At 41.2% G+C, this 21,502-nt stretch overlaps 1 protein-coding gene across 1 annotated transcript in view; it reads right to left on the bottom strand.

The window, feature by feature from the left end:
- The window catches only part of GPR143 (G protein-coupled receptor 143), a gene marked incomplete at its 5' end in the record, with an annotated part of 35,214 nt that extends 13,712 nt beyond the window's left edge, over window positions 1-21,502 (bottom strand). Inside the window, 6 exons of the mRNA XM_081327461.1 lie at window positions 444-552; window positions 749-858; window positions 2,459-2,551; window positions 3,575-3,669; window positions 16,696-16,805; window positions 21,259-21,502. Of these exons, the coding sequence (XP_081183587.1) occupies window positions 444-552; window positions 749-858; window positions 2,459-2,551; window positions 3,575-3,669; window positions 16,696-16,805; window positions 21,259-21,502 (761 nt within the window). The remainder of the gene's footprint in view (window positions 1-443; window positions 553-748; window positions 859-2,458; window positions 2,552-3,574; window positions 3,670-16,695; window positions 16,806-21,258) is intronic.

The raw sequence follows: 21,502 nt of genomic DNA, 5'->3' as shown, positions 1-21,502 counted from the left end.
TTAGTATTCATATCAAGCTGTGCTGTTACATAGCAATAGAAATAGTAATAGCACTTATATACCATTTTATAGCACACTCTAAGCGGTTTACAGAGTCAGCATATTATCCCCAACAATCTGGTTCCTCCTTTTACCGACCTCGGAAGGATGGAAGGCTGAGTCAATCTTGAGCCAGTGAGGATCAAACTCCTGGCAGTGAGCTGAATTAGCCTGCAATATTGCATTCTAACCACTGCGGCCATCACATATGAGAGATAAAATACTGTTGTCGAAGGCAACATTAAAAAAGGTTTTGAGTTATAACAGGAAGAGACAAAGGAATAATACTACATTAAAATTGAAGTGGAGAACTTACATATCAAGAAAATACACATAGTTCAGCCAAAAATCCAACACATATATTTGCCTGTCTTTGAAGTTTCCTTTAATTTTTTTAATCTTACCAAACAATGATGATCATCATAATTTTGAAAAAACGTTTTTTAATCTCTGTCCCCAGCCGTCTTTCATTCTCTGTGTAGATTCCTTGCCTTCCCTTCAATAAAGATGCAACTGAGAAGCAGAAAGCAGAAATGAAGTATGTTCATTCAATAAAGAAGTTGATCCTGCCTAGCTAGAGCAAGCCTGCCATGTTTTGAGTGCAGAAGGCACTATACCATGGATCTGCCCCCCGCCTCTTTCCTAGTAGGTAGAATTGTTAATCTTCATTTTTTCCTATTAAAAATCTAATTGTCATTTGGAATCTTACCAGCAACAACAGTTCTACTGAAAAGAATTGGGTTGACCATCAAAACAAGCACCAGTGGAACATACGTGGTGACATAATGTGGAATTGCATGCTCCAGTCCATTTTCACAACTGTAAAATAGGGAGAGCAGATGATTATAATTCGGATTTATTTGTTCCCAAGTTGGAAAAAGCTTCCTGCTTAATCAAGGAAGATTTCTTATGATTTGCTTACAATGCGGCTATAGGAATACATTGAATAAGTGTCTTCAGTGTGGCAGCATCGACTGATGGCCAGACAGAAGGCTGTATTTGTATGAACAAATATATAGTGTTTAACTGACAGTGATAGTACAGTAACTGACTGTTTTTCAAAGAAATAATGATTATATTGCAAAATCATATGAAGGTGGAAGCTTTCCGGAGGCCAGTTAATTGATCCAATTTATAGAAAAATAGGAAAAGGGATTGAAATGTATTTGAAAAACAGCCTAATGCAAAAAATTAATGTTAACCTGACTGACCCCCAAAAGGCTAAGTATGAACATATTCTAAAGTTCTATGTGGAAAAGAACAAATGATTCCATAACTTGCATTTGGAGAAGACATTTAAATCATTCAGATAAAATATCTTTAAATGTGATCGGGGCAGAGCGCTAGTAAAATATAAAAGCAGAATTTGAAGGTTGCAACAATTTTGCATGCATTGTACTAAAGAAGTGAGCAAGACAATATCCCAAACTTATGAGATCACTCATTCTCTCTTATACCCTTTCCTCTATTTCACCTCCTCTTTTCTCTCATGTCCTCCTTGCTCATTACACAGCAATTAGACATAGAGTCAGTTGCAATTCCAGCATGATATGTTTCTTAATGGTTTAATTGGTTATACAAATACAGCAGGTTGTTGGTTACATGGCCCATTTGAGAATTTGAGAACACTGGGAACAAAAAAATCAGCAAATAAAAAGGATGTTACTTCTTCCATATACAAATTTCACTTCTCACTGCTTTAACAACTTCCCATCTCCCACAGGCCTCCTAATACTAGCGTTCCTTTGTGAGATTAAAATTCTCTGGAAAAATGGATGTTTGCGGTTAAATAACAAAAGCTAGTAGTGGGAGGAAGGCCCAAACATTTGCATGCATTTAGGTTCCCTTAAAAATGACTCCTGTCAATATCCACATTAGCACTGTATTGTGACAAGAGCTTGCTCTGCAGGGTTTTCTTTATAACATTCATTAGACCCTAAGACTTATTCAAGTAAATATTTTCAGATCTTTTAATTACTTTTGACATGTATATACTTTCTTATTTTTCTCCACCATGCAAATTCCCATGCTGTCTACGGACACTGACAAATTCCTGACTCTGGAAAAGTATCTCCTTAAAACTGAACAACATAACAAGGTTGGATTCCATTGTATACCTGGGCAGTGAAGCTGGCTTTCAAATGTTAGATTCCCTGCCTTTTAATAAATATGGACCTAACCAATAGCCTTCAGTGTCCTTTGATTTAAACAAATTATTGAAATGACTTAAAATTCAGACAACATTAGTAATATTAGATGGGAAGGCCTGGAAAAAAACCTGGAAAAATTGAAAAAAAAACATGGTTTTTTTTTCATTTTTTCCCAAACAGCTTTGGAAAAAAGGAAAAAAAATGGGGGGGAAACCCTGTTTTTTCCCAATCTTTCTGTTTTTTTCCAAGCCTTCCCATCACTCACTTACCTAGAAACTGAAGGATAATAGAGCAAAGCAACTCCCTCCATGCACAGCAAAATTGCCAAGCCCCATGTCATCATATGGTACAAAACAATAGTGCTAGAATGATATTGTACAGAAAAATAAAATGTGAATATTGTTCCTTGTCAACTTCAAAAATTATATGAATTCCATTCATATAAATTACAAGGTAAGTTACAACTGATGGTGAAAAAAGAATACAAACATAAGCTTTTGAAAAGTTTCAGTTTACATCTTTTCAAAGCAATATCACAATAGAAAATATCAATATGAAAATACACATTCTACAGCAAACAGAATAAAACCCAATTAAACGTTGATAGCAAATATTAAATAGCAAGGAAATATATTTTTCCCCCGCTCAGTTGTGTTCAATTCTCAGACATTGCCTGGACAAGTGCTTGTATTTTACTAGGCAAGCTTTTCAGAAATAGTTTGACTTTGCCTTTTTCCTAGGGCTGAGAGAAAGTGATTGATCCAAGGTCACCCAGCTGGCTCTGTGCCTAAGACAGGACTTGAACTCACAGTTGCCTGGTATTTACCTTAATGCCTTAACCCAGTGATGGCAAACCTTTTAGAGACCAAGTGCCCAAACTAAAACCCAAAACCCACTTATGTATCATCAGCTGCTGGGTGGGCGTGGCCCATTGGGTAGGCATGGCCCATTGGGTGGGCATGGCTGCAGTGGTAACAGCAGATTGGGTGGGGCTAAAAAGTTCAATCAATCAATTCCAACTTTGCAAGATCTTTTTTTCCCCGCGAGAAGTTGAAATTGATTGATTGATTGAACCTTTTTTTCCCTACATGGCGGCGGAGGCCTAAAGCAAAAAGGTTTTATAAAACCCAGCTGAAGGCCTAGGACGGGGGCAACGGTGCGTGTGCCCACAGAGAGGGCGCTGCATGCCACCTGTGGCATGCGTGCCATAGGTTAGCCACCACAGCCTTAACCACTACACCAAATTGGCTCTCATATTAATTATTAAGCAAATAGTTATTCATATTCATCCATGAAGAGAAAGCTATCTAAATGTACACTTAACCATGAAAATATGTCATCCTGAAAATACCCCATGTTTAAAATATAATGTTCATTGGTGATACCTTACTCCTGCTGATCTTTTAACTACCAAGTACGAATCCACAGCATAGCAAAACAGCCACCAAAAGACAGCACTGTACAAAAGTTGGATCCACATCTGAGAAACAAACAGAAAATCACGTACCATAGGGACTTAGAACTGGATTATTGAAATATTGTTACCCGTAAGTCTGAAATGTTATGTCCAGCTGTGTTCAGTATATTACACAGAACAGAACACCAAAGACAATTGGGTCAAATAATTTCCACCTACCCATGTTCTTCCTAAATTCAGATATACATAATAAGTTTGCTCAGTGCTTCAAATTCAAATAATTTGAAAAAAAACGTTTTAGATTGTTCAGAGCATGAATACGGGTCTTTACCATATCTGTATTTTTCCAGAATTTTACCACTGATCTCACCAATAGCCACATGAGTATAGGAAAAAACACAGCTACTTTAAAGAGATACAGACAGCTGCATGGATTTTTAGAATCAAATCCAAAATTCTGCATAATGCAAATGTATAATCTATTCTCTTTTTCCTCCAAAAAAACAGTAAGATATTAAAAAGCTCTTTAAGCATGGCATACTTTGAGAAATCAAACTAAAGGAAACTAAGAGTGATTCTCATAATCTTGGTTACTCAGAACTTGTGACTGTACATCACGACAAAATTAAATATATTAAACTTGGTTGCACATATTTCTCATGAAAGTTGGATGGAAATTAGAATATGCAGTTTTAAATCAAACTAAATTCCATGGCATGCACATAATTCACACATTTTGTTTAGATCATTTATCAGTTCTTAATCAGTAGTTACAAGTTGTAGCATTTTTTCTCATAGGAACTGGATTTTCACTGCATATTACATTGGTCTGAAGCTTTATTTCTATTTGACTTCCACTTCAATTCCTTCAATTGTTTATTTTTACTTAAGTTACTTTCATCTTACATCTTTTTAGTCATTATTGCCAAAGGTTACTATATAGCTTACCTACAGAAAGTTATAATTTAATCGTGTTGCATGCAATACTGAAAGTCAAACTTTTTTCTCAAAGAAAAAAATGAAATTCAGCTTTAAAAAACCCAATTGAAAGCAAATGCTGCTCTAAAAACATTAACAGAAAATTAAATGAAAAGCAGAAGTTAAGTAAATTGAAGATGATTATTACTAAATAAATGGGCTATTGATTTGCTGCTTTAGACCATCACCTGTTTTTTATTTATATACAAATGTATTTTTGTAAAAGTCACAAAATTGTTATTACTAGCATAAATAAAAAATAAAAACTGAGAACTAATATAAGAGTGCTTTTACCAAATCCTATAACCTATGAGCTCACTATAGATTTGCCTGAAAAGTTTTAAAAGCTCATATTAAGAAATGCTGTAGAACTTCAACTCAGAATATTTAAGAGCTGTACTGGGAGAAATTGTATGACTTCAGGAAATAAAGTAGTTACTGATCAGTCCTGAACGTGGTTGGAGAAGAGTTTTGTATCAAACCAGTCTAATACTGTGGAAAATAACTGGAAGTAGTGAGGAAGTTTAAAAATAAAAATATATATGCTTTTAGTATTATCATGTAATCATATTTTATATTTTATAATAATCATTTTATAATCAATTGCTTGAGTAGATGCTTTGAGAATATGGGGAAAAATACAGGCCTCAAGTGGAGGGAGGGGGAGAACAGGAGTTGCCATGGGGCCCAGTATGAGTCACCATCTTGGAATTGTTTTTAAGTACCTTCTGGTACCTGGTACCCCTGGCAGGTGTAGAAGATGGGAGACATTTCTAGAAACAGGATAGTAGGGGAGGGATCTTATTAGTATAATGTAAGCAAACAGGGGCAGAGATAATGTATTCTGTTTAGGCACTTCTGATAGATTGTAACCTCCAAAGCCTAAGCCAATGGGGCCATGGGGGAGGGAATGGGGCGTCGCGATAGGATGTATAATAATATGTGATTTTGGAATTTGGGGTGTGGTTCAGTGTTTGGCTGCATTGTTTGCCTTCCTGAATCCACCACGCTTTGCAAACCGTTACTTTTTAGACTTTGTTGTGAAGTCTAATAAACTTCTTTTCTATTTGTAACACAAACAGAGTGGATTTCAATTTGTGACTATTTTTGTGTCTAACAATTTTTGGTGCCGAAACCCGGGACTCAACAGGATTTCATTCACGACTCCCTAACTTGGTGGACGATGTGGAAGGCATGCCCTGTCGAGTTCGACAGTCCAGCTTCGAACTCCGGGAGTGGTGAGTGCTGAATGAACCCTAGAGCCCCAAAAACCTGTAGAACTTACAAATAGAACAGAAGTGTGAAGGGGAACAGGAACAGAGATTGCCGGCCTCAGGCCTCAGGAAATACCGGGTAACTTCGTGCACGGACCTAGGTGAGTAAGATCTGGGGTGGACAGATGAAAACCACCTAGGCGGTTGGGAGAGGGCTGGGTAGGACTGCTTGAATCTGAGATCTGTGGGAGGAGTGCATTAGGCGTCCCAAGTACCACTGGGGGTAGCAAGACGGAGTGGGAACTGACCCCTCTGTAAGAGGGGAAGCAGGAGCTTGGTGAAGTGAAAGTTGGTCTCATTAGATTGGTAAGGATAAGATAGCAGTACGGTAAACCAGCAGATGAGGACTGGGTAGGACTGTTTGCATCTGAGATCTGTGAGAGGAGTGCATTAGACATCCCGAGTACCACTGGGGGTAGCAAGACGGAGTGGGAGCTGACCCTTCTGTAAGAGGGGAAGCAGGAGCTTGGTGAAGCGAAAGTTGGTCTCATTAGATTGGTAAGGATAAGATAACAGTAAGGTAAACCAGTATAAGCAATTCTCGGAGTGTTCCCAGAAAAGAAATGTGTGAAGAAAATTAGGAAAAAATCCCAAACTAAATGTAGATAAAGAGAATCCTTTGGGACTCTTATTAATGGGTTGACTGTGTGTGTTGGGGGCCTCACAGGCAGGGAAAGACCAGTCATAGGCAATAAGGCCAGTAAGGGGATAAGGTGTCCCCTGGAAAGTCCCTTAGGGCAAGGTTAGTAAAGGTACCATGATTCAATATTGTTATTTTGAGTGGCCAAGAAATCCTATTGCTCAAAATATGGAAATATGTAAGTTTTAAAAATTGGCTATGTCAAGCATTAAATATATATATTAATAAAAGAAGTTTTTGTGCCTGTTAGATTCCAGGCAGTGAATAGTTCATTTTTGTTAGAGGAGTGTGGAGGTAGTGTATGTGTGTCTATCTGTGTTGTGTCTAATAAAAATAAACAAAAAAGCCTTATTTAAAAACGTATGGTTTGCCTAGAGAAAGTATGAAATGAAAGTTTTGTATGTGAAATTGTTTATGCAGGCAGTTGGAATGGAAGTGAATGAGTTAATTTGCTGATATGTAAATGTGAGTGTGTTAGCCCTCAAACCCACCTACCACCCCCACCCCGTCCCAGGCTGTGAAAGGAACAGTAAACTGCAGATTTTATTGTTGTAAAAGCCATGGATGATGTGTGAGAGAATTTATAGAAAATGCATGTAAAGGAGAGCAAACTATTTTTTTTAGTGGTGAGATTTTTGTAAAGTTTCTTTTACTCCCCCCCACCCCCGCTGTCCCCTTCATGGATTACTGCCTTGTCGTGTAATTCAATGAAGCTATGAGCTATGCCGTGCAGGGCCACCCAAGACGGACAGGTCATAGCCGAGAGTTCTGACAAAACGTGATCCACTGGAGAAGGAAATGGCAACCCACTCCAGTATCTTTGCCATGAAAACCCTATGGACAGTACCAAAAGGCAAAACGATATGACGCTGGAAGATGAGCCCCTCAGGTCGGAAGGCGTCCAATATGCTACTGGGGAAGAGCAGAGGGCTAGTACTAGTAGCGCCAGAAAGAATGAAGCGACTGGGCCAAAGCCGAAAGGACGCTCAGCTGTGGATGAAAGGAAAGTCCGATGCTGTAAAGATTTTTTCTCCATAGGAACCTGGAATGTAAGATCCATGAATCAAGGAAAGCTGGACGTGGTCAAACAAGAGATGACAAGACTGAACATCGACATCTTAGGTATCAGCGAACTAAAATGGACAGGAATGGGTGAATTTAATTCAGATGACCACCAGGTATACTACTGCGGGCAAGAATCCCTCAGAAGAAATGGAGTAGCCTTCATAGTCAATAAAAGAGTAGGAAAAGCAATACTAGGATACAATCCTCAAAATGACAGAATGATCTCAGTTCGAATCCAAGGCAAACCATTCAATATCACAGTAGTCCAAGTCTATGCCCCAACCACCAGTGCTGAAGAGGATGAAATTGACCGGTTCTATGAAGCCCTACAGCACCTTATAGAACTAACACCAAAAAATGATGTCCTTATCATCATGGGGGATTGGAATGCTAAAGTAGGAAGCCAAAAGATAACCGGAATAACAGGCAAGTTTGGCCTTGGAGTACAAAATGAAGCAGGGCACAGGGTGATAGAATTTTGTCAAGAGAATACGATGGTCATAGCAAGCACTCTTTTCCAACAACCCAAGAGACGGCTCTACACATGGACATCACCAGACGGTCATCACAGAAATCAGATTGACTATATGCTCTGCAGCCAAAGATGGAGAAGCTCTATACAGTCAGTAAAAACAAGACCAGGAGCTGACTGTGGCTCAGACCATGAGCTTCTTATTGCAAAATTTAGGCTTAAACTGAAGAAAGTAGGGAAAAGCACTAGGCCACTCAGGTATGAACTAAATCATATCCCTGTTGAATATACAGTAGAGGTGACAAATAGATTTAAGGAATTAGATCTGATAGACAGAGTGCCTGAAGAACTATGGACAGAGGTTCGCGACATTGTACAACAGGTAGCAACCAAAACCATCCCAAAGAAAAAGAAATGCAAGAAAGCAAAATGGCTGTCTGAGGAAGCTTTGCAAATAGCTAAGGAAAGGAGGGAAGCGAAAGGCAAGGGAGAAAAACATAGATATGCCCAATTGAATGCAGAATTCCAGAGAATAGCTAGAAGAGATAAGAATGCCTTCTTAAATGAACAGTGCAAAGAAATAGAAGAAAACAATAGAATAGGGAGGACCAGAGATCTTTTCAAGAAAATTGGAGAAATGAAGGGAACGTTTAATGCAAAAATGGGCATGATAAAGGACCAAAATGGCAGGGACCTAACAGAGGCAGAAGAGATTAAGAAGAGGTGGCAAAATTACACAGAAGAACTATACAAGAATGAGCTTAATGTCCCTGATAATCACAATGAGGTGGTCACTGACCTCGAGCCAGACATCCTAGAATGTGAAGTGAAGTGGGCCTTAGAAAAGCTGAGCAACAACAAAGCTAGTGGAGGTTACAGTATTCCAGCTGAGCTATTCAAAATCTTAAAAGACAATGCAGTAAAAGTGCTACACTCAATTTGCCAGCAAATTTGGAAAACTCAACAGTGGCCACAGGATTGGAAAAGATCAGTTTACATTCCAATTCCAAAGAAAGGCAGTGCCAAAGAATGTTCAAACTATCGCACCATTGCACTCATTTCTCATGCTAGTAAAGTCATGCTTAAAATCCTACAAGCTAGACTTCAGCAGTATGTGGATCGAGAACTACCAGAAGTACAGGCAGGATTTCGAAGAGGCAGAGGAACTAGAGATCAAATTGCCAACATACGCTGGATCATGGAGAAAGCTAGGGAGTTCCAGAAAAACATCTACTTCTGCTTCATTGACTATGCTAAAGCCTTTGATTGTGTGGATCATAACAAACTGTGGCAAGTTCTTAAAGAGAGTACCAGACCATCTTATTTGTCTCTTGAGAAACCTATATGCGGGTCAAGAAGCAACAGTGAGAACTGGACATGGAACCACTGATTGGTTCAAAATTGGGAAAGGAGTCCGGCAAGGCTGTATACTGTCGCCCTGCCTATTTAACTTATATGCAGAGCACATCATGAGAAAGGCAGGGCTAGATGAATCAAAAGTTGGAATTAAGATTGCCGGAAGAAATATCAACAACCTAAGATACGCAGATGATACCACTCTAATGGCAGAAAGTGAAGAAGAACTAAAGAGCCTCTTGTTGCGGGTGAAGAAGGAGAGTGCAAAACTTGGGTTGAAACTTAACATTAAGAAAACCAAGATCATGGCATCTGGCCCTCTCAATTCCTGGCAAATAGATGGGGAAGAAATGGAGGTAGTGACAGATTTTATTTTCCTGGGCTCCAAGATCACTGCAGATGGGGACTGTAGCCAAGAAATTAAAAGACGCTTGCTCCTGGGGAGGAAAGCCATGACAAATCTAGACAGCACACTAAAAAGCAGAGACATCACCCTGTCAACAAAAGTGCGTATAGTCAAGGCTATGGTCTTCCCAGTTGCAATGTATGGCAGTGAAAGTTGGACCATAAGAAAGGCTGAGCGCCAAAGAATTGAGGCCTTTGAACTATGGTGCTGGAGAAGACTCCTGCGAGTCCCTTGGACTGCAAGGCGATCAAACCGGTCAGTCCTAGAGGAGATCAATCCTGACTGCTCTTTAGAAGGCCAGATCCTGAAGCTAAAACTCAAATACTTTGGCCACCTAATGAGAAGGAAGGACTCACTGGAGAAAAGCCTAATGCTGGGAAAGATCGAGGGCAATAGAAGAAGGGGACGACAGAGAATGAGGTGGCTGGATGGAGTCACTGAAGCAGTAGGCGTGAGCTTAAATGGACTCCAGAAGATGGTAGAGGACAGAAAGGCCTGGAGGAATGTTGTCCATAGGGTCGCGATGGGTCGGACACGACTTCGCAGCTAACAACAACAACACCCCCGCTGTGTTACTTTAAGAGTGAGAAAGAGAGAGACAGCCAGAAGGGGGGGGGGGCTGGTCGTTTTAACCATTTTTTTTTCTGCTTAGAATTTTGGTCTGAGGAAGGGGGGTGGATGTGAAATTTAATGCCCACTCTTGCAGTTTCAGCTTGCAATTTTTTTACTCGAAAGAGGAGAGATTAATGTTTGGACAATCGTTTTTGGAAATTGAGTTTTAGTTAGACATATATATTCATCAACCAAAAGAAATTACTTTGAATTGTTTTGCTTAGATTTGTAAGTTTTAACCTACTTGATGGAAATTTGTTTCCATCTGATTGGAATAGGATTAAATTGGAATTTGACTATCTTTATATTAAAAGCAATATTAAAGTTTGATATAGGACTATTTCAGTAACTCAGAAAATCTTATTAAGCTTGTTTATTTATTTATTGTTGTAGAGTTGCTTTTTGTTGTTGTTGTTTTAATTTTTATGTTTTTATGTCTGTGTGCAGGACACACTGATAGAAAATAATACCTAAGAGAAATCAAACAGTGTAAAAAGGACATTGAAAATTTTCCCTTTGATAAACATCCAAATATACCAGCTTTCCCCTTAAGGGAGGTGCCAAATGGGGTAGATGGGAACAATGTCCCAAGGATAACCTTTGTCCAAGAGCTGTTAAAGGCATCTGAAGTAAGGGCATTTAAAAAAAAAGAATTGAAAAATCTAATTGAGAACCCGCTGAGGGCTGCTGAACAGTTGGATAATTTATTAGGACCAAACATTTATACCTGGGATGAACTGATGGCTATTTTAAATTCTTTATTTTCGGCTGAAGAAAGACAATTACCGGTAATTAGAACTGCAGCAGCAGCAATTTGGACTAGGGAACACCCAAATGGGGGGCTGGTGGCATATGTAAAGCTTCCTCTTGGCAGACTATACTGGGATAACAATGATTTGGCTGGAAGACAAAATATGGAAGATATGAGAAATCTTATAATTACAGGAATGAAAGAAGCAATACCAAAGGCTCAAAATATGACCAAGGCATTGCAGATAGAACAAGAGAAGGATGAATCCCCAGCTGCCTTTTTGCAAAGGCTAAAAGATGGTATGCGTAAATATACAGGGATGGATCCAGATGATGCTGCCAATGCACCACTGATCAGAGTTCAATTTGTTACTAAATTCTGGCCTGATATAAATAAGAAGCTACAGAAATTGGATGATTGGACAGCCAAACCAATCAATGATTTATTGAAAGAGGCTCAGAAAATGTATGTTCAGAGGGATACAGAGAAAGTAAGGCAGAAAAGTAAGATGATGGTAGCAACAGGTACAGCAAGTGATAAGCAGGAAAAACCTCCTAGAAGAGAGTTTGGGAACAAGCAGAGTTCCTTTGAGAAAGAGAGAAACATGGGAAGTAGAAGAAAGTGAGAGGTGGATGTTGCAAGATGGAAGACGGATGTTGAAAAGAAAGAAAAAAAAATAGCTAGCACACAGAAGCAGCCACTGAAAGGGGGTTGCAAGGGATGAGTGATACTTAAAAAAAACCCAGGATGGTTGTATTTATACTCATTAAATAAATCTGTGATAAATGTATGATATGTAAACAAGTAAATAAAAAGCTCTATAATATCTAGTGGTGAGGCTATTTCAATGCGTTCAAGTTGAATTTAAATTATCTCAAGTGGGGGAAATTCCACAATATGAAACTAATGACATGTTTATAAAGGATTAGATACTGGGGCTGTTTTCTGCTTTGTCTTTTCTCAGGAAACAAGGATTGCTAACCCAGACACCTCCATTGGAGTTTGCTGTTCACAGGTTTCAGCCTGGTGATTGGGTCCTGATAAAAAGCTGGCGTGAAGAAAAACTTACTCCAGCCTGGGATGGTCCCTACCAAGTCCTCCTAACAACTGCAACAGCAGTTTGAAAGAAAGAAAAAGGGTGGAGCCAAAAGAGTGGAAAATAATTCCTGGAGAAGACCCGCTGTGAATAAAAATTACCAAAAACTGATGTGATCATTGTGGGATGAATAGTTTGGATTTTGTTTGTGGTTTTTTTCATTGTAGGAGCAGCAGCTTTCTGGCTTTTTCGATCTGAGTGGTGGCCTATGCTGTACCATCCAAAGGATTCCAGAGGAAGCTGTGGACCTCTGCATTCTACAAACCCTTACATAATATGTTGGTTCTGTGATTGCAACTGTATCACTGAATGCTGTTGTTGTTATCACTACTGTGATTGTGGACCAGTCTGTCCCTATGAAGAACCTTGTGACATAGTAATAGTGGAAGATTGGTTACAAATGTGTAAAGGTCCGACACCAAAAGAGCCTTTTTATCCCACATACCCATTAGGAGAAATTGAAATTGAGACACCGGAAACACAACCTGACCTAAATTCAGTTATTTTGGGAGATAGTGATATTCAAATTATGGATAGATTTAAGAGAAGGAGGTGTGTGTGGAAAATTTAACCTAACTGTTGTTTGCAAATAGATGATAACGGAAACGTTATAGAAGAAATTACTAATAAAATGCGAAAATTAGCACATGTACAAACTTGGATGATAATGGCTTTTTAGGGGGAATTTTTAGAAATTGGAAGGGACGCGGTGGCTCAGTGGGTTAGGACGCTGAGCTTGTCGATCAGAAGGTCGGCAGTTTGGCGGGTCGAATCCCGAGTGCCGCGTAACAGAGTGAGCGCCTGTTATTCGTCCCAGCTTCTGCTCACCTAGCAGTTCGAAAGCACGTAAAAATGCAAGTAGAAAAATAGGGACCACTCCGGTGGGAAGGTAACAGCGTTCCGTGCGCCTTTGGCGTCTAGTCATGCCGGCCACATGACCACGGAGATGTCCTCGGACAAGCGCTGGCTCTTCGGCTTTGAAATGGAGATGAGCACCGGCCCCTAGAGTCGGAAACGACTAGCACGCATGTGCGGGGGAACCTTTACCTTTACCTTTAGAAATTGGAAGCAAGCTTTGTTTATGCTTGTAATAATCATTATGGGATTAATGTTTTTACCTTGTCTTATCCCTCACATTAAGAATATTATTCAGAGTACTGTGGAAGGAATAATACAAATTAATCAGAAGGAATCATTAGGGAGAAAAATGTATAACCTTACACAAATCAATGAAGAAACTAATTTTGTAGAATATGAAAAGAAATTAGAAATACAAAGAAATTTGGAAAGATTTTAATGTTTTATTTTTAAAGAATAGGTAAAAAGAAAAAGGGTGGATTTGTGGAAAATAACGAAGTAGTGAGGAAGTTTAAAAATAAATATATATATGCTTTTAGTATTATCATGTAATCATATTTTATATTTTATAATAATCATTTTATAATCAATTGCTTGAGTAGATGCTTTGAGAATATGGGGAAAAATACAGGCCTCAAGTGGAGGGAGGGGGAGAACAGGAGTTGCCATGGGGCCCAGTGTGAGTCACCATCTAGGAATTGTTTTTAAGTACTTTCTGGTACCTGGTACCCCTGGCAGGTGTAGAAGATGGGAGACATTTCTAGAAACAGGATAGTAGGGGAGGGATCTTATTAGTATAATGTAAGCAAACAGGGGCAGAGATAATGTATTCTGTTTAGGCGCTTCTGATAGATTGTAACCTCCGAAGCCTAAGCCAATGGGGCCATGGGGGAGGGAATGGGGCGTCGCGATAGGATGCATAATAATATGTGATTTTGGAATTTGGGGTGTGGTTCAGTGTTTGGCTACATTGTTTGCCTTCCTGAATCCACCACGCTTTGCAAACCGTTACTTTTTAGACTTTGTTGTGAAGTCTAATAAACTTCTTTTCTATTTGTAACACAAACAGAGTGGATTTCAATTTGTGACTATTTTTGTGTCTAACAATACTACTTTCATATTTATTATAAATATATATATATATCTATTAGTTTGAGACAGTCCAGACAAGCACAACCATGAGTATTAATTCTGTCATTATTGTAAGGATACATTTACAGAGTCTTGCAAGTCTGAAAGTGCCTCTCACATCCCTCACTTTTAGACTTCTGAGGATACTTTCTCCACGCCACTTATCATCCTGTTGTCTAGGCTGTGGCTCTTCTTCCTCTTTCCCAAGGTTATTTCCAGATGCCATTATGAAGTCTAAAAATAATGATTATTTCCTGCTCTTTTGGCTATTTGAATCAGCAATACACTAGATCCTTCTGCAACCTTTTTCATGATATGTTGGAGCCTACCATACCTATCAACCCCAGATACTGTAGCAGTGTTTATGGGACTCCAGAATAAGTTCTGGATATTAATTAGGAAAAGACTTCACTAGCATTTTTTATCTATTTATAGTGACATATGTGGATTTGGCTCTTGCATGCCTTTGCACATAAATGAACACAAAAAAGTGAACAGTTCATGAAATGTCACATACTTATTCCATTCTGCTATAAAGCTCACACATTGAATCACTTTATCAATATAGGAAACAAAAGCATGAGAAACACGTCTTCTGGAATGCTTTAGAATCCTTTTATCAACAACAGTCAAAAGTCGTAATGCATGTTTGTGCACTAGGAAGCATAAGCAGAGCAGGCCATATAAAGCTCTGTTTGGGATCACATGACCAACACCTGAGGAAGGCTTCGAATGGAGCAATCACCAACATTCCAAGTCACTGCCCATGCCCTGGAGCAGGGGTGTCAAACTCAATTTCATTGAGGGCCACATCAGCATTGCAGTTTCCCTAGGGGGGGTGGGTGGCCAGGGTGGGCATGACCTACTGGGTGGGCATGGTTGGAGTGTGTATGGCCTACTGGGTGGGCATGGCCAGCTCTACATCATTCACGTCAAGGGTGCCTATGGGGGCCTGGGCAGGAGTGGGACAGATCTGAGGGTCTCTGGCAGAAGGAGATGGGACTGGGGCAAGTGCCAAGGCATGGTCCAATGGAGGAGCCTCACTGTTCCTCTCAGGCCATGCGGGGGAGGCTGGACGGTGGAACGGAGGTCAAATGCCCAGCCCTCAAGCACCTGCGGCACTAAGCCCAGCCCCACTTTCCCAAGAGGCTGCCCAGCTGCACTTACCTCCTCCTCAAGGCTGCTGCTGCTGTGCTTGCTCTCCTTAGCCAGGCTGCTCATGATGGGTACGAGGGCAAAGTCAAGAGGGAGGCCCACTCCCTCTCCATGTGAGGAGATCTGGCTTTGTATCCAAAGGTTCCTTAGCAATAGGATGGGAGACCCCACCAGGATAGGCCAGGAGGAGGAGACAAGGGAATGGTGAAAGGGAAGCAGGAAAGGACTAAGGCAGGATTTCCCTCAGACCCTCCCTCTCCTTCCTTCTTTCCTTCCTTCCTAAGAACAAAGTGGTGGGGAAATATTTGAGATGAGGGAGGGAGAAAAACAGGCAAGAAACGCAGCTGGGGAAGTGTCATCCTTCGTGAGGAATAAAGAAATGCACCATCGCCTGGAAGTGGCCAGCACATGGCCCTCGCCTACTTCACATATCTGGCTTGGTGGGCTCTGGGGGAGGGGATGCCATGAGCAGCGCGAGAGTCGATGTTACTTACGCAATGCTGCCCAGCCCCCAGCCTGCCCACTTTTGGCAGGCAGTGGGGCGCTCTCCTCACAGTGCCAAGAGGCTGAGCCGGGTGGCACGAATCTGAAGAGAAGTGCAATGCTGCCCAGCCCTTAGCCTGCCCGAAACAGGCAGGGCCATGTGCTGGACACTTCCAGGTGATGGTGCATTTCTTCATTCCTTACAAAGGGTGATACCTCTGCAGCATGCGCCCAGGGGGCAGTGCCGACGCAGCACGGGCCAGTCCCTCGCTGTTTCCAGACGGCCTTGTGGAGCTAAGACTGAATGTATTTCAGCATAGATGACCACCACAAAATTGTACATTGGCTCCCGGCTAGCCAAGGCAGGAGGGGCCATTCCCTCACTGTTTCTAGGATGGCTTTGTGGGCCACATGAAACCACTTCGCAGGCTGGATCCGGTCCCCGGGCCTTGTATTTGACTTGTCTGCCCTGGAGGAATGTAACTTGCACCATTATTGTGGGTAATTTCCAGTTTAGTTTGCATACAGCATCCCAGTTATTTTTTTCTCTACAACCAAAGGGCGGATCAGGCCCATTTTTAAGCTTGGTATTTCATTAATCTACTTACTGTGCCCCCATATCAATTGTGATCCTTTCTTTTCCTGTACAAATAGACAGACAGAATCCCTGTATCTTTGAATTATTTATTTGCAATATTCTTCTGGGTTAGAAAGAATGAGAACATTGCCCAAGTATTCTATCCTGACCTTTTCAAAGGAGAAAGATATCAATACAAACTAGCAGCAATTTCATTCATTTCATTTATACCTACCGCACTTCCTACACAGAATGTAGCAGGCCATATATCAGTTTGATTTACTAAAGATATATTTGCCACAAAGTCTGGGAACCCTAACCAGACGATAGATCGGAAGATTATACCTATAAGGAAGAGAATAAATCCATATTAATGCTACAACTCTGACCACTTTAATATTCATGTTGTTTTATACTTTCCAAAAGTATTAAAAAGAATATGAGACTTCATTCAGTTTTCTATGATGAATTATTTTTCCCTTTTATAACTTGAAGCTATTTTATTCTGAATTATTTTGAATCTCCCAAGGATAATTGCCCATTTTTAGAACTAGTGTTATATTCCATTTATGTTGCTAGTCATTCTAAGACCCTTTTATGTTTGGTTCCTGTTTTCAAAAACCCTTGAAAGAGGAAAACATTTTCTAAAATATATGTTCCAAATATTTTTGCTGTTTTTATTTCAGTGATTTCTCTCTGTCCCCTTTTCTCCTCAAACACAAACAGCAGCAGCTATCAAGGAAAAAGGTAGATGATAGATAAGGATTTGGTTCTGCTGCTCTGCTTTCCAATGCTTATTTCCCATGTAGCTTAATTCCATGTAACTCAGGATGTGGCCTTAAGGACTGGGAAAAGTTTTTTTTTATCTATTTTTTCTCCCCCCTTGTCTTATGTGAGATTAAACAGGATTGAGGACACCCATCTCTTTTGTTTTTATCTTTCATTAAAAGTCTATTTTTATTACAATGGGAGTGTATTTTCCTTTTCAAATGATATTTTGGTAAAGGTTTTGTTCTGACAGTTAAAGGGTCGGTGATCCCTCTAGCAACTTTGCTTCTGTGTATGTATTGGGAGAGAAAATGTAGAAACTGGTATGAATCAGGATTAGAAGTATTACAGTTTTACTCCCTCACATGCATACATTTCCGCCTTCCATCTTCTGGTCCACAGCTGCCTGCCTGGCCAATAAGGAAAGGATCAGCAATATAAGAATCCCCTGTCAGTTCTCTGGCTAATCCTAGCCATTTTCTAGAAAGAAAGATGGAATAATCTGCATTCTCAGTGACCTTTGTCACAGTAAGACTGCATACTACTGCAAGAACCACTGACTGGATTAATGGGAATTGTCTTCTATGGCTGTGTTGTGGGAGAAGGATTGGGAAAAATCATATGCTTGTCAGCAGACCCAGCTTTCAAATTATCACTAAGGTCATGTGAATGCCTAGATCTGAAAGGATAGATTTCATTCATGAACTGAGACATGTAAGGGATTAAAAACTGAGTAGTTTTAGTCAAATTCTTTAGAGGAAATGTGGCAGTGAAAATAAATAGGTCAATGAGAGCTCTCTTTTCCTTCCTCCCTCCCATTCTGCTTTCATTAATACCTTTCATGATACAAGGGGAAAAGAGAGATTTTTAAGGGAATTTTTAGCAAACTATTACAAGTACTGGAAAAGCAAAATCTATATCTAAATAAACACATTTTTAAAAAATGCAGTAGATTCAATTTCCTTCATATTCTGTCTGAGTCACTTTTAACACATTAATCAGTTTTTCATTGGAGATTATGGTTAAACTGTGAAACTCGGATTCGGACCGGTTTGGACTCCGACTGGGCAGAGTCTGACGATCAGGACACGGGTGGTCTTGTCAATGTTATCTGGGAGGAGTTCGATCCTGTGACTCCGGAGGAAGTGGACAGGATTATGGGGAGGCTGAGCTCCACCACATGTTTATTGGACCCGTGCCCTTCCTGGCTGGCTTATGCAGCCCGGGAGGGGACACGAGGCTGGTTCCAGGCGGTTATATCTGCCTCTTTGAGTGAGGGTAGTTTCCCCGCCGCCTTGAAGGAGGCGGTGGTGAAACCTCTCCTCAAGAAGCCTGCCTTGGACCCAGCTGTGTTAAATAACTTTCATCCGGTCTCCAACCTTCGCTTTCTTGCGAAGGTTGTTGAGAGTGTGGTGGCGCATCAGCTTCCTCTGGTTCTGGATGAAGCGGATTATCTAGACCCGTAACAATCGGGCTTCAGGCCCGGGTACAGCATGGAGACGGCATTGGTGGCTCTGGTGAATGATCTCTGGAGGGCTCGGGACAGGAGATATTCCTCTGTCCTAGTCCTATTAGACCTCTCAGCGGCTTTCGATACCATCGACCATGGTATCTTGCTGCGGCGTCTCAGGGGATTGGGAGTGGGAGGCACGGTCCTTCAGTGGTTCTCCTCCTATCTCCTGGGACGCCCGCAGTCGGTGTTGGCAGGGGGGTAGAGGTCGACCTCGAGGCCTCTCGCTTGTGGAGTCCCTCAGGGGTCGGTCCTCTCGCCTCTCCTGTTCAACATCTACATGAAACCGCTGGGTGAGATCATTTGTGGTTTTGGAGTTGGGTATCATCAGTATGCTGATGATACCCAGCTTTTTATTTTGACCCCAAACCACCCCAGTGATGCCCTCGACGTGATGTCCCGCTGCCTGGAGGCGGTTCAGGTCTGGATGGGGAGGAACAGGCTTCGACTCAACCCTGACAAGACCGAGTGGCTGTGCGTACCGGCATCTCGGGATATTCAGGATATCCCATCTCTCTCTACGTATGGGGGGTGAGTTATTACCCCCCATAGATAGGGCTCGCAACTTGGGAGTCCTCCTAGATTCACAGCTTTCTCTAGAAGACTATATAGTAGCCGTGACTAGGGAGGCCTTCGCCCAGGTTCGCCTGGTGCGCCAGTTGTGGCCCTATCTAGACCGGGATGCCTTACGTACGGTCACTCACGCCCTCGTGACCTCTCGTCTGGACTACTGCAACGTTCTCTACATGGGGCTACCCTTGAAGACCACTCGGAGGCTCCAGCTGGTACAGAATGCAGCCGCGAGAGTTGTGTTGGGAGTTTCCCGACACTCCCATGTTACACCTCTGCTCCGCGAGCTGCATTGGCTTCCAGTTGTCTTCCGGGTGAGATTCAAGGTGTTGGTAATGACCTACAAAGCCCTACATGGCATGGGTCCGGAATACCTTGGGGAGCACCTGCGGCCGGCGTCAACTTCCCTCCGCCCAGTACGCTCCCACAGAGAGGGCCTCCTCAGGGTGCCACCGGTCAAAGAATGTCGAATGGTGGCCCCCAGGGGGAGGGCGTTCTCTGTGGGCATGCCGGATTTATGGAACCATCTTCCGGTCGAGCTCTGGATGGCGCCTGACCTCCGCTCCTTCCAGCGCGATCTCAAAACCTACCTTTTCGAACAAGCTGGCCTGGCCTGATGGGATGGGGTTGGGTTTTACTAATCGGTTTTAACCTACTTTTTAATGTGTTTTAACTTATTCATGGGCATTTTGTTTAATCGTTTTTAATTTTTGTATCTTGTTTTTTTAATATGTATTGCCCTGTTCACCGCCCTGAGTCCTTCGGGAGAAGGGCGGTATACAAATAAAATTAATAATAATAATAATAAATAATTAATATTCACTACTATTTCATCTACCTAACTAATTTATCTTTTAAAAAATTACTTTCTGTTGTAGTGCATACAAAGTCCAACTGCATGTGGATTAAAAAGCAATTCCCATCATATCCAAAGATATTTCTATGTATATTCAGAACACGTTTAAGAACAATTCTGGTCATATTTGACCTCAGATTTATCAAATTATGAGTCTTGACCAGTGCTTTTTTTGTAAAAGAAAAAGGTGCCGGAACTCACACGTCATACAACCTGCCTTGCCTACCCTACAAGGTTCCATCCAAAAAAGGTGCCAGAACTCCATTCTGAGCATTCTATGACAAAAAAAAGCCCTGGTCTTGAGTATTATATTTGTGGAAAGAGGATCAAGAATGCTTACATACTAATAGACAAACCAATTAGGCAACAGCAACAGAGCAGCTGGCTTTTTATATCATACTAAAATGAAGTGATAGCAACTGCAATCCAAATCACAAATACAAATCCCAAACCGTATCTCACTTTGAAATAACATATAATGGTTTATTGCATATCAGAAAGTCCAGGAATAAATTTCAACATACTGTACCAGACAGTGTTACCTTTATTTGTCTATTGTTTTTCTTTATGTCAGAGGTGCTAATTTACTGGTATTGTTGTCCTAGAATAATACATATTAAGAATAACAGAGTTGGGAGGGACCTTGTAGGTCTTCTAGTCCAACCCCCTGCTTTAATATTCCCTATTAAAATTTCATATTCCAAGTATTGTGTGGTGTATTTAGTTCCACAAAACCAACTGCTAACAGAACAAGAGTTAATGAATAGAAAAAGAGATCCAGTCTTAAACATCTGAAATTTCATACTTCCGGACTTAGGAGTAAGTCCACTTAAAATCACCTGCAAAGCAGAAACCAGGCTGCAATGCTAGTGAAGCTCCACTGGATTCCAAACCATTGATGTGCATTGTCAAAGTACTTATTACTTATTTATTCGTTTCTCTAACATCGTCTACCTTAGTCTCATATTAAAATATCCTTAGGCGGCTTTCTCCCAGCCCCTCCGTCTCTCTTCCTCTCTCTCTGCTCTTTGGTGGGATTGATTTAGTTATCAAATGTATATAGTCGCCCATATCACCAGAAGTGACCTTCTTACCCAGAGAGCCCAGCATGTCACATGCCGAGATGAGGAGGAGGATGGTGGTGGAGGAGGAAGCCTTGGAAATTCCTCGGGAGCCCCGATCCTTCTTCGGGAGGAGTTGCAGGGCGCTCAAGAGAATCCCGGCAGAGGCGCTGCCAAAGCAGACCCCGCAAAAGACCTCTGACTTGAAAGACACCACAAGCTGCGTGGAGACGTCCCGGTTGGGGCAACAGAAGGTTTCCAGTCTCGGAGAGGCCAT

The sequence above is a fragment of the Vipera berus genome, assembly GCF_964194415.1.
Source record: "Vipera berus genome assembly, chromosome: 4".
Classification (NCBI taxonomy): domain Eukaryota; kingdom Metazoa; phylum Chordata; class Lepidosauria; order Squamata; family Viperidae; genus Vipera; species Vipera berus.
Note: the sequence above shows the minus strand (reverse complement) of the source record. Positions and strands in the feature narration are given on the sequence as shown.